Source organism: Olea europaea, unplaced genomic scaffold, assembly GCF_002742605.1.
Source record: "Olea europaea var. sylvestris unplaced genomic scaffold, O_europaea_v1 scaffold1110, whole genome shotgun sequence".
Taxonomy (NCBI): Eukaryota; Viridiplantae; Streptophyta; class Magnoliopsida; order Lamiales; family Oleaceae; genus Olea; species Olea europaea.
In genome coordinates this window covers 161849-175736 of record NW_019228470.1, presented here as the reverse complement: position 1 = coordinate 175736, position 13888 = coordinate 161849, and the positions used below count along the sequence as shown (strand labels likewise).

The 13888-nt window shown below is 35.0% G+C and overlaps 2 protein-coding genes across 2 annotated transcripts; one reads left to right on the top strand and one right to left on the bottom strand.

The window, feature by feature from the left end:
* Positions 1 to 7948: 7948 nt before the first annotated feature.
* LOC111373320 (GEM-like protein 5) lies at positions 7949 to 9112 on the bottom strand. Its single transcript, XM_022995832.1, has 3 exons — positions 8661 to 9112; positions 8307 to 8581; positions 7949 to 8238 (listed from the first exon to the last, which is right to left on the bottom strand). The coding sequence occupies exons 1-3, from the start codon at positions 8980 to 8982 to the stop codon at positions 8026 to 8028; spliced, it is 810 nt and encodes a 269-aa protein (XP_022851600.1). The 5' UTR covers positions 8983 to 9112; the 3' UTR covers positions 7949 to 8025.
* Positions 9113 to 11375: 2263 nt separating this feature from the next.
* On the top strand, positions 11376 to 13540 carry LOC111373319 (cysteine-rich and transmembrane domain-containing protein WIH2-like). The gene is made up of 3 exons (XM_022995831.1): positions 11376 to 11499; positions 11589 to 11790; positions 13151 to 13540. Exons 1-3 carry the CDS (start codon positions 11457 to 11459, stop codon positions 13203 to 13205), a joined length of 300 nt encoding a protein of 99 aa, XP_022851599.1. The 5' UTR covers positions 11376 to 11456; the 3' UTR covers positions 13206 to 13540.
* Positions 13541 to 13888: the final 348 nt, after the last annotated feature.

Genomic DNA, 13888 nt, shown 5'->3' with positions numbered 1-13888 from the left:
GATCTATCAGAATATTGAGAACTCTAGGAGGAAGGCCTACCTCTTTACACACTTAACCTAACTCCTCTGCGTTAGTTCAATCAACAATTACTTCTATGGATCTCATTATTTCAGCAGAGCTGAGGTCCAAAGGAAGCTTAGATCTTTGAAATCTTCGATTATGATTTCAAGGTTATCTACACCTGCTAAATTCGTAGAGAGCAAATGCATCTGTTCCTACCTAGCCTTTGTCTTGCATACCTCAATCAACTTGTTGTCACTTTCACCATTTACGTTTGAGGCAGAATCAGCGTCTTTTTTGACCTCAACATTTGTTTCATTTTGAGGATAAACTTCATGTTCGACCACTTCAGAATCCAACTTGTCACAAAGTTTTTCCTCTCTATCCACAACTATTACATTAAGATTTGAAGTCTTTTCTTCTGCAGAGTCCAAGGTCACAGATTCTACGCTTTTCAGATAAGCCTCATCTTTTTCTCCTTTGGCGTCTACAAAATTTCGATACTCTCTGGCTCTTGCTGCATTTTTCTATCACCATCTTCATTTATATTGCTTGTGGAGTCCTTCAGTTGTTCAATTGTCTTGGCAGTTTCATCAGAATTCATTAATTAGCTCCTATAAAGATCATCTGCCACTCCTTTTTCCACACTCTCCAAATGCTTCTTTAGACTTGTACAAACTCCAATATCTTAAGGCTCTGCGAGTGCATATTTCAACACCTCATCTTTCAATTTAATCAATTTTTCACCTGCTTTCCACCACTATCATTGAACTACTTTTGTTTTTCTTTGGAGGTTGATTAGCCTCAATCATTTTAGTTATTGTTGAAATCATAGCTCATAATTCCTATTAAATTTTTCCATTATGCCATCCAATTGAAAGATACCCAAGGATTGTAGCTGCTCTCGTACCATTTTTAATGGCTGGAGCTCAACTTCAATCAAAATCAACTCAAATTCAACACACAACTGAAAGCAGCCAGTTGGGAATAACCCAAGTTGTAACTTGTTGGGCTGTGATGCCAATCTTGTTCCAATAATTTTAGGCAATGATAATATTGGCCTTTGGCACGGATACTACGCAAATAACCTTGCCCAATAACGTTATCTAAGATGGCTCACTTACCAAGACCCGATATTCAGCCCAATTGTGTGAGAGTTGCTCTGGACCGTTGGATTAAGATGCAAATCTACGGTTGATTGGTTTTACTATAAATACAAGTTTTCTAACCCTAATTTGCAAGATTTTCATTTTTCTTTCTCCTTCAGCTGTTTGGAACCTTCCGGGTTCCTGTTCTTGTTTTGTTCATCTCCTCTTTATGAGTTGATCTTCTTCTCTTTGTGAGATCGAAATCTGTGTTGAGAGTCCAAAATTTATCCATTGAAGCAACCCCAAGTTGGGTACTTGTGAGGGTTATGGTTCGAGTTAGGGCCTCTTTTGATGATACAAAAGGGTACAAGAATATGAGCCTAAATCAATTACTATTCTTGGTGTCCAGTGGTAGTTCTGTAAAGTTCCAGAAAGTGTAATTTTAGATTTGTAATTTTCTTGAAAGAGTTTTGTATAATAGTGGTATCAAAGTATCGATCTTGTGATTTCTTACCTTCGATCAAGTTCTGGAACTTGGAAAATCAATTTCCTGTGTTCTGTCCTTAGATCAATTGATATTTCGTGAAACCCTAGATCTGATTTTGGTTCGATCTAAGGGTTCCACTTACGGATCTGCTTGTCTCGAGTGAAAATCTGAAAATCTTGGGTGATTTCTGGGTGAGGTTGGTGGTTGGACCCCAAGGTGAATAAAATCTTGGTGGATTGCCCCTGGACCTATACATTTCTTGTTTCTGCTACTGGAGTTAATGGGTCCTAAACTAATCCCTTTTGCTTTGGTTGGATTGGTGGTTAAATTTCTATGAATCACCCTCTGGTTTGCATTCTATTATACCCATAGTACTGATCTGATTATTTTTGTGATATTATGTGTTCTCTTTATGTGTCTTAACTGCATTTCTCACGTTTATGTTCACTTGATTAGTATATTTTTTAATAATTTTTGGATCTGTGTGACTTGTTATTGAAGTATACTATATTGCTCTTGGGATGTTCAAATTGAGTCTTGGCCTGAGAACATAATTCTCATGGAATCCTAGTGAATTTGATCATCTTGTATAGTAATATGTGATTAGTTTCATGTTCACTTGATTTTGAGAGATTGTACGTCTTTACTGTTTACATAATTGTGATATTCCTATCTGATTTCTTTATTATACTCTTGTGTGATCTTTTGACTCTCTCAAAATTTGTGAAAGTCAAAACACTTCTGTTGTTCAAGATTGATCAGTTGTCAAGTCTTTTTCAAAAACTTTGAAGTACTTTGTGTTATTTCTTGTTTTTGAAAATGACAAACACTTTTTTTGAACTTGGTGTTTTTGATAGAAAACTGGATTTCCCCATTTGACAACAAAAAATGAGAGGTGTCTTAGTTCAACAAAAAGTTGTTAAAGCAATAACATAATAATATCCTGAAACTATGACAGCTTATCAACAGCAAGAATCTGATGAACTTGCATATACTTTTATTATTTTACATTTGTCTGATCAAGTGCTAAGAAAAGTTGGTAAGCATGATGATGCTAAAACATTATAAGATGAATTAGAGAAACTTTATCTGGTCAAATCTTTACCAAATAAATTGTTTCTGTTGGAAAAAAAATTTCTTTTTAAGATTGACCCCACTAAGGACTTAGAAGATAGTCTTGACAGTTTTAATAAGTTAGTGCAAGACATAACTAATGCCGGTGATAAAGTTTCAAAATAATACAAGGTTGTAGTCCTTTTAAATTCTATCCCTGAAACATATAAAGAATTAAAAGCAACAATAAAGTATGTGAGAGACACCCTTACATCTGACATAGTAATAAACTCCTTGAAGAGTAAGGATCTTGAACTTAAAACTGAAAGGAATAGTGTTGGACCAGAAAATCTATTTGTTAGGGGTAGGGCCCCAACCAGATTTAATTCCACTCAGGAAGGTCAAAGTAGTCAAGGAACTACTGATAGGAGAAAGTTTAAGAGTAGTGATAGATCTAAATCCAAAATCAGGAATAAAAAATGCTATGGGTGTGGAAAAATAGGACACTTTATAAAGGACTGTTACAAAAAGAAAAATGAACAGAAACAAAAAGGGTTGATGAAGGAAATGTAGTAGAACCCACTACAATTGATGTCTATTCTATGACCAACAGAAACAAAAAGGGTTGATGAAGGAAATGTAGTAGAACCCACTACAATTAATGTCTATTCTATGACCGAACAAACTTCTGACCCTCGTATTGCTAATGTTGTTAATGAAGGAAATCAGGTTCAGGAATGGATTCTGGACTCTGGTTGTACCTTCCATATGACCTCTAGGAAAAATTGGCTAGTAAATTTTAAGAAAATAAATGAAGGAGAGACGGTGATGGGAAACAACATAGCCTGTAAAGTTGAGGGTAAAGGAAAGGTTACTTTGAAATTTGAAAATGGATATATCTATACCCTTGAAAGGGTTAGATATGTTCCTGATTTGAACGGGAATCTGATTTCAATGGGTAACCTGGATGATTTGGGCTTACAAGGTAAAATTGGTGATGGATTCTTAAAGGTGATTAAGGGCTCTCTTGTCATCTTTAGGGGAATTAAAAGAAATGAAATTTATGTTGTTAAGGCCACTATAATAGTGATGAATATGGTGAATCTTCCAGTGCTGAGCTTGATGCCACCTTAAAATGGCACAAGAGATTAGCCCATGTAGGTGAGAAGGGTCTACAGATTCTTTACAAAATGGGTGTGTTTAAAAAGGACTCCATATCTAAAGTGCCTTTTTTGTGAAAATTGCACTTTAGGTCAGCAGCATAGGCTACATTTCAACACTAGAAAGTATAGGACCACCTCTATTTTAGAGTATATACATGCTGATCTGTGGGGGGCCTTCATCCTCTATCACTCAAGGAGGAAATAATTATTTTCTATCCTTGATTGATGCCTGTTCTAGGAAAGTTTGGGTCTACCTAATGAAACATAAATCTGAAACCCTAGAAAAGTTTAAAATTTGGAAGAACTTGATAGAAAATCAAACTGGGAAGAGAGTTAAAGTGCTTAGAATTGATAATGGCCTGGAATTCTGCAATAAGGAGTTTGATAAGCTCTATAGTAATGCTGGAATTAATAGACATAGGACTGCACTTTATACCCATCAGCAAAATGGAGTTGCTGAGAGGATGAACAGAACTTTATTGGATAAAGTGAGGTGTATGCTTATAAGTTCTGGTGTTCCCAAAGTCGTATGGGGTGATGTTTTGATGACAACTATATACATTGTGAATAGAATACCTTCAAGTGCTCTAGGTGATAAAACACCTGAACAACAATGGATTGGTCCTGTCCTTGATTACTCACATTTAAGAATTTTTGGGTGTGCGACCTATTCTTATCAGAGTGTTAGTAAGTTAGAACCTAGGGCCATTAAATGTGTTTTCTTAGGCTATCCTGATGGGGTAAAAGGCTATAGACTGTGGAGTAAGGAAACAAAGGATTTTAAAATCATCACAAGTAGAGATGTTATTTTTGATGAATCAAAAATGCCTTGTTTGAATGATATTGAGTCAAATTGCCAATTTGAAAAAGAAGAGAATAATAAAACCAGATCGCGGGTGGAGGTTGATGCTCCATCTGAACCTGTTCTAAGTGAACAGGTGGAGGAAGAGGCAGAAAATCCTTCACATCCTTATGAAAATGAAGAAGGTGTGCAAGAAAGCATAGAAATCAGCCTATAGAATTAGATGATTATCAATTGTTTAGAGATAGAATAAGAAGGGAGATAAAAGAACCCATTAGGTATAGGGATTACCTTTCACTTGCCGTTCTTTCTTATCAAGATCTTGTCTTTAAAGAACCTAAATTTATGAAGAGGCTATTAACAGCCAGCAATCTGTAAACTGGAAGGTTGCTATGAAAAATGAAATGGGCTCCTTAATGAAAAATAAGACTTGGAACTTAGTTCCTAACCTGCTGGTAAGTCTATTGTTGACTGTAAATGAATATTTACTGTTAATGAGGGAAATGATGAGAAAATGCATATAAAATTTAACGCTAGACTTGTAGTTAAGGGGTTTACACAAAAAGAATGCATAGATTATAATTAAATTTTCTCCCTGGTAGTTAAATACAATACTATTAGAGTTATCTTGCTCTTGTGACACATTATAATCTTGAACTCAAACAAATGGATGTAAAAACGGCCTTCTTGCATTGTGATCTTGATGAAGTGATATATATGAAACGACCACATGGTTTTGTTGATGAATCTAAGCCTGAACATGTTTGCTTATTAAAAAGATCCTTGTATGGTTTAAAACAATCTCCAATACAATGGTATTTACGATTTGATAAATTTGTATCTATAATTGATTTTACAAGAAGTAAATTTGATCATTGTCTTTACTTTAAGTGTGGTTAAGAAAACGAAAGTATTGCTTTTATACTCTTGTATATTGATGATATGTTATTGATAGGGCAAAACTTGCATGGTCAATAATATTAAAGAATCTTTGAGGAAAGAATTTGAAATGAAAGACCTTTAGCCATGCTAAAAGAATTTTGGGGATGGAAATAATCAGAAATAGGAGTAATAGAACATTGAGCCTAAAACAAACATGTTATATTGAGAAAAAGTTAGTTAGATTTGCTATGAATAATGCAAAATCTATTACTCTCCCCTTAGCCAGCCATTTTAAACTAAGTAAGGACCAATGTCCAGTAAGTGAATTTGAGATTAAACAAATGGAAAAGATACCCTATGCTAATGCAGTAGGATCAGTCAAGTATACCATGGTTTGCACTAGGCCTGATGTGGCTCATTCCATTAGCACACTTAGCATATTCATGGCTAACCTTAGACCTGAACAATGGGTTGATTTAAAATGGTTATTGAGGTATTTGAAAGATTCATCACACTTAGACTTAGCTTTTAGTGCTTACAAAGAGGGTGTGGTACTTAAGGGCTTTGTTGATTCTGATTTTGCTGAAAATAGGGAGAATAAGAAATCTATAACTGCCTATGTGTTTACTTTGTGCGGAACTTGTATTGTTGGAAGTCACAACTCCAACCAATTAGCTTTGTCTACCACTGAGGCAGAATACATGGCTGCAACTAAGGCAATCAAAGAAACCTTATCGCTTAAAGGTTTACTTTCTGAAAAAAATAAAGTAAGCAGTCTTGTTGTACTATATTCAAACAGTCAGAGTGCCATACACGTGTAAAAACCCAGCATATCATGAAAGAACAAAACACATTGATGTAAAATTACATTTTATAAAAGATATTGTCTCTAAAGAAATTTTCATTCTTGAGAAAATTGCTACTGAATGTAATCTAGCAGACATGGAGACAAAATTATTGCCTTCAAAAAAGTTTAAAACTAGTTTGTAAATGTTGAATGTTGATACTGGGCAATTTCTGTGGTGTTTGCAAGTTGTATACTTGGTGCTTACTGAAAATACTAGGAAGCTTTTGTGTTTTTTCTTTAAATAAGTTTTGTAGAATGTATTAACTAGCTGCTTGTATTACCACTGGCATCAAGGTGAAGAATTGTTGGGCTGTGATGCCAGTCTTGGTCCAACAATTTTAAACAATGATGATATTGGCCTTCGGCCCACATACTACACAAATAACCTTGCCCAATAATATTATCTGAGATAGCGCACTTACCACGACCCGATATTCAGTCCAATTGTGTGAGAGTTGCTCTGGACCGTTGGATTGAGATGCAGATCTCCAGTCGATTGGTTTTCTAACCCTAATTTGCAAGATTTTCATTTCTCTTTCTCCTTCAGGTGTTTGGAACCTTCTGGTTCCTGTTCTTGGTTTGTTCGTCTCCTCTATGTAAGTTGATCTTCTTCTCTTTGTGAGATCGAAATCTGTGTGTTTTCTCCATGTGAGTAAACTGAAATCTGTTCTCAGAGTCCAAAATCTGTCCATTGACGCAACCCCGCGTTGGGTACTTGTGAGGGTTATGGTTCGAGTTAGGGCCTCCTTTGATGATACAGAATGGTACAAAGATCTGAGCCTAAATCAGTTACTATTCTTGGTGTCCAATGGTATTTTTGTGAAGTTTCAGAACGTGTAAATTCAAATTTGTAATATTCTTGAAAGAGTTCTGCATAATATAACTCTATTAATTAAAATGAAATAATGAAATATAAACAGAAAGGGAGGGTTAAGTGTAGAAAATCTGATAAGAGGCTTCAGATTCAGATAAATAGAAGAGGAAGAAAAACAGAATTAGAGAAAATGAAAGAGAAGAAGAAGAAGAAGAAGAAGAAGAAGAAGAAGAAGAAGCAGAAAAGAGATTTAGAGATAGATAGAAAAGGGGAACAAATACGGTTTTCACCAAATTAACAATCTTCAACGTGCCTTTCATCCTCCCTCCATGTGATGAATTTATAGAATAGCGATTTGCCCCCAGGGGCACATCTCCAAGTGGTAAAAAGGGAAGGTGGAGAAATCCAACTTTACTTGAGGTTGTTACGTCAGGGGTTCTAATCCTGAAATATAGATTTGGCTCTTAGGTAAGTGCAAATATACAAGCAGCCTTTCACCCTGTACCCCTGGAGACATACCTGCGATTTACCTCCCTCACGATACTCCAGGACAGGGACGATGGGGGACCCTTAAGATTCGGGTTCAACCTTTTAATTTATAGAATAGCGACAGAATATTCTAAATGCACTGATTGCTGGTGAATGGTGATATAAAAAGTGAAGTTAGCCATAACATAGATATCTAAATATCTTTGAATTATTTGATATAATTGATTTAAACGTCAATTATCAATTAGAGTTAAATCTTAATAGATAGTTAAACCATTTATGTTAACACAAAACATAAATATTCAAAAACGAAAAACAAAAATTAAAAAAAAAAAAATTACAAAATCAGGCAATCAGAACTGTCTAAAACATATAAACAAAGAGAAATTGATGCATTATTTAGCCAGCAACTGGTTGAACCACCACATTAGCAGCTGCCCTAAAATCTGATACAGAATCCAACAGATGATGAATTGCTTTCTCAAAATTCACAAAACCCATAAACCAAAACTCATGTCCATCGACTGTCACAATCTGAATATATTTCTCCGGTGGATTTTCTCTCACAACCACAGGATTCACAGATGCAATGTTTCCCAAAGGTATCATCACCTGTTCATATTCTTTAATTAATACTATTTCAAAACGGTTTTAAACTGTTAAGAGAATCGACAACTTACCTTGTAATAGCTCCAAGTTTCTTGCCCAGATGGAGCTCTGAAAGATAATGGACGATCACTGCAAAAAGCCACACGAACCGTTGAAAGATAGAGAGTTCCAGCAACTGGGCCAGTTGTAGTGGAAAGATAACAGGCAAATGTTTTCTTCAGCTTTTCATTTGGATCAGTAGGAAAAATCTGCTTGAACATAGACTCAAATCCCCCTTCTGTTAAAGCCTTGGCAGTCAAATTAACCTTCCCCCAAGCAGCTTCCGACACAGATGGTCCAGTTTTCACTTCAATCAATCAATCAAACAATGTTTTAATCCTCAGATACTCTTAATCAAGTGTAAAAATAATAACTTCGGGACTTACAGTTGTGCCAGATATTACGGGCTATGGTCTCAGTTTTTTGACTCCAAGAATTGAACATGTTGACAACATATTCAAAAGGGTTATCTGCGGGTTTCTCGACAGGGGAATAGACGAGATAAGGGTGGTTGTGGTAGTACTGGTGTGGGCCTTCAGGGGTCCAAAGGGCTGCTTTCTGATTATCTGGGTGAACTTCTGGTGCCGCCGGCTGACCCATAACGTGAGTGCCCCATTTCTGCGTATCTTGGTGAACCTCTGGCTCTTTAGCTTTTGGAGAAGATGGAGATTCTGGATATGATTTATTTTTCTCAGGTGTGCCTGCCATGATTTTCAAATTTCAACTGTAACTCAAATCAAAGAGGGTTTTTTTATCATTCGTTGTTAGATCTATTATATATAACAAGAACTGTTTACTTTGTGATTAAGTTTCGTAGAAATATAGAACCTTAGCCGCGTGAGTCTTCTAGAATGATGTATATGATTTTACCAGTGGGTAGCAAATATTTATGATGTTTCCACATCGAAAAATACTGAGCTCCCACGTATTCATGTCTGTCCACATTATTGCGTGTTGGATATTATTATCATAAATAAAATTTTGTAGATTTAACCACTCCATTCTTTTCTTAGTGTATTTGGTTATTGACTTTTTACAATATCCTAACTCTTAAAGAACATTAATTTGGATAATATGGTTTTACATACATAAAATATTGTCTCAACATCTAGTAACAAAGGGAAGAAAGAACCCTAATTGATACAAATGCAATCCACTCCAATTCAAGGCTCAAACTATAAGATAAACTTACGTTCGATTGACTTTTTAATTTAATACTAACGTCCTAAGTTATGAGGGCGCAAGGAGTGAATTGGGTAGATTACCTTTATTTTTATCATGCTATTCCTCCTAAGGATAAGTAGGCGAAAAGATGGAGAGTATTGTTGAGAAAAGTTGACATGCATGATCATTCAAAATAAGAAGTGATATACTAGAAGTAAGTTATTCCTTAGTTGGGATTGTGCTTCTCCTATCTTTTAAATTGATGAATTTTCAAGTTTTCATTCTCATCGTTCACAAGTTTTTGAACCCTCTGAATCTAGCAACCATCTCCTTCCCATCACAACTCATTGTCATTGGCTCTGCCGTTTAGCTATATTTAGACACTTAAAAAAGTATTAAAGCATTTTTTACACCACTAATTTTCTCGACTATCTTTGTTAAATAAATAAATAAATATAAATATAAATATAAATATAAATATATATATATATATATATATATATATATATATGAGCATCTCTCACAAGTTTCGAACACACAAAAATTAATCTTCCTACAATAGAATCGAGGGGTCGTGCCTCAGCCTAATTTTGTGCACACTTTGCAAAAAAATCAAACGAAACCAACTAGTAAACTTCAAAGGTAAAATCAACCCTTAGTCTTTCCCAATTTTATTAGTCAAACAATGAAGAAAGTTAAACATAGATTACAATAAAAATTAACAATCTTAGCCGTCGTTAATAATCCAAAACTTGCGCTATCTCAAATCTGAAGCTCCTCGTGTCATGGGAGCCGTGCAAACCATATTTTTCTCCGGAATAGTTGTCAGTTCTAATATTTTGCAACTCTCATTCTAATTTTTATATATTGTACTCAAGGTCCAAAACTTTTTATTTCTAGCGACGAATGTCCATTAATTTACTAAGAAATATAATTTTGACCACCGCTTGAGTAATTTGAGAAGCGAAAAAAGTAGTAATTTTGTACTTTTTACACAAAATAAATAAATAGTGAAAAGAAAAAAAATTAACTTCTTCCCAAATTTCACCCCAATCCAACCCAACCCAAACCAAAACTCGCTAATCCATAGCCGCCGCCGCCACCATCTAATTCCTTGATGGCGTGAAGGCGATGATTGTGATGGCTTGGAATTGAGTTAGAACCTGATTAAGATTGCATGTCAAAGTTATTGTGATGGCTTCATTTGTTTGTGCCAAATCGATTCATATTTGATTCTCTAAACACATGGACTTCTATCTCCCGTCCAAGACGCAGTTTAATTTTCCAATTTTCCAATTTTTTCAGTTTCATCTTATTTTGCTTTCAATTTCTTCATTATGTTGCCTCTAATAGCTGTCACGATCCTTGAATATCTCATTTGCCTTCCATTTCCATCCTAACTTTCTCAATCTGTTACAAAATATCCAGTTAATAGTAAATTCATATAATATTTACAACGAAAATGATTACAGTAATAAAAGAATAAATTGAGATATTAAACATCTTACTCATTGAGCAATGAAGCGATCGAATTCCAATTGTTGTTGGATTTGAAATGAAATATCTTCTCTTGGTTACAGTGGTGGTTGCAGACTGTGCGGCTATGAATGGGTATTCTTTGGTTTGATTTGGTTTGGTTGAGATAGAGTGGATAAAGAATGCGAACTTTTTTAATTTAATTATTAAATGTGAAAAAATATAAAATTACTATTTCACCTTTTTAAATTGTTTCATTGTAGAGAATAAAAGGTTTGAGACCCCAGTTGTAACAAAAGAAATATTTGAGTTAAAGTTGCAGAAAATTGAAAAAATTGGAATTACATCTGCAACTTTTTATTTTTTTTTCGACATAATTGAGTGGTAGCTCAATTTTCCATGCGACACGTGACTGGCCAAGACAGTGAAGTCTTGTCCATTAAACTATTTTTCTTATTTATCATAAAATTTTCTCCCCACCTCTCCTCTCCTCTCCTCTCCTCCCAAAAAATTCCCTGATCTCGGTTCTGCTATCTGTAACCATGAGTTATCAGCATGTTCATCAAGGACCCCATCCTCCACCAGGCAAGAATCCATCAAATTTCTAGTTAATAAACTTTTTAATTGTGTTTATTGCATATAAATATTGTTTAATTTTATTATATCATTTTTAGGGTATAATCGGCCACCAGGAGACTACCCACCGCCGCCTCCTCCGCCGGGGTACGGGTATCCTCCTCCGCCTCCACCTCCACCTCCTGGCCCCCCTTCTTATCAGGGCTACTTCAATAATGATTACCCTCCACCACTACCACCACCGCAGCACACCCACCAGCATGAGAACAGTAGTGGATGTTGCTCATTTCTCAAGGGATGGTACGTCATCCCCCCTCTGATTCGACAAATTATTCAATTAATTATGCATCGGCATAATTTAGTTTTAATCTAAATTTCACTTATAATTTGATAAATTTACCTACTCAATATACATAAATACTAGATCCCTCCCATAGATTTTATAGTTGACTAGTGTAGACCGCAACTAACAATTCTAGTTTTGAGAATAATTCTTCGAAATATGTTAAGTCGTTTAAAATTTGTGTTGGAAAATCATAATAAAGTGGTGAGTGGCCGATATTTAAGAGAAATCCGATGGTTCCGAGGCCGAAAACCTCCTCCTTTGTGATAGAAATATTCCGAATATATTTAATTGTTCAAAACTATATTTGAGCAAGGAAAATTAAAGATCAAATTTAGTATATTAAACTTGGAAATTGATCTTTAGTTCATCCCACAACTGTGATTTTGGGATATTGTTGGCTACTGTTAGAAAATAGTTGGAATGGAGCTGCTACTTATTCTTGTATTTCGCACCTACGAATCTCACCATATCCCATTTTTGCTAACTAGAGGGCTATTTATTCAACCTGCCTTAATCTACACCAGAATTTCTCAATTCTCTCTTTTTACCTCATAAGCATGGAAGCATTCCCTGTTCTTGATAATAGTTAAATTGATGTCTTGTAATTATCTTGTCTTGGTTCCTAATTGTCAATATGGATCTCTCGAACTTCGAGGTTTTTGGCATAATTTCAAGAAGCTCAGATCTTTCTTGGGGATGGAGTTTAGAGTTGTTTTTTTTTTTTTTTTTTTTTTTTTTTTTTTTTTTTTTGTCTTACTTTTCTTTTATGATATATTTGAGGGGACTGCTGGAAGAAGATCTCGACTATTGAACTCTTCAAAACCATATCTTGCATTTCCAGTTCTATTTTATGCTGTCAATTGAAAACCCAATGAATTCATGAACCAAGTGGAACTTTGGCTTGAGCGTGATGGAGTCCTTTCCATAGATTTATAAAATAAGCTAGACAAATTAACAACAGGTTCATAAAGTAGTTTAAGGGATGCAAATGAACTTGATTATTGTTATATAGCATTAATGGTTCTATAACACCAGGCAAGGTGGTTCTATGTGATAGACTCGATTGAAGGTGGAATTAAATGACTCATTTTAATTGTACTTGGCATTTAATATCACATTAGTACCAACTAGGTGATGCTATGTGATAATGTGATAGACTCGATCAAAGGTGGAATTAAATTACTCATTTTTATTGTACTTAGCATTTAATATCATATTAGTACCAACTAGATTAGTGATTTATCACAAGTGGTTCTAAATAACATTATTCAATGAACTTAGGTTGGATTGGACTAATAACATGATTTATTGCAGCTTGGCAGCTCTTTGCTGTTGCTGTGTGTTGGAGGAGTGCTGCTGCTGCTTTTAGGCCGTTGGATGCCAAATAAATACAGCTTTTGATGTTGCCGTATGTGTGAAATGTTCTATTGTGTCCAGTGAACTATGATAGCCTAGCTTTTGCAGCTTTGAGCATGTTTAGCTTTAGTTAAAAGTAACTAATGTTTTTAAGTTACTTTTAAGCACAATGCAACATGCTCTTTGCAGTATATGCATATTTCCCTACAATTTCTCCCTAACTATGAATGTTGGAGACTATTGTTGCTATTGACATGAACTGATTGTATACAGTACTGTGGTATTGTGTTTATTATGCTATGTTTTATACTGCTAAAGTAGTGAATTAAATTAAAAATTAAGTGATTATGATTGTCGATTTTGTATCTTTGGACTTCTATTTGTGGATGTTAAGCAGTGCCGACTCGGTTGGGTCAAGTTGAAGCTTGATCTTTGGGCTGGTGCTGGAACAGTTAACACCAAGAGTAGCTTCGGCTGAAAGTTTGTCCAAGTTTGTGCAATGGCTCTTTGTAAATATTTGATAGGAAAGTAATTTTGACAACGGTCGTGCTTTTATTTTATAAATAAAGCGTTTGTTTGGTTGGAATTTTAATAATTGATTTTTTGACAGTTATAGATAAAGTGGGTCCTGCCTGGGAAAGATAAATTCAAAAATGATAGCTAAAATAGTGAAATGACGGTCAAAATTTTGATTTT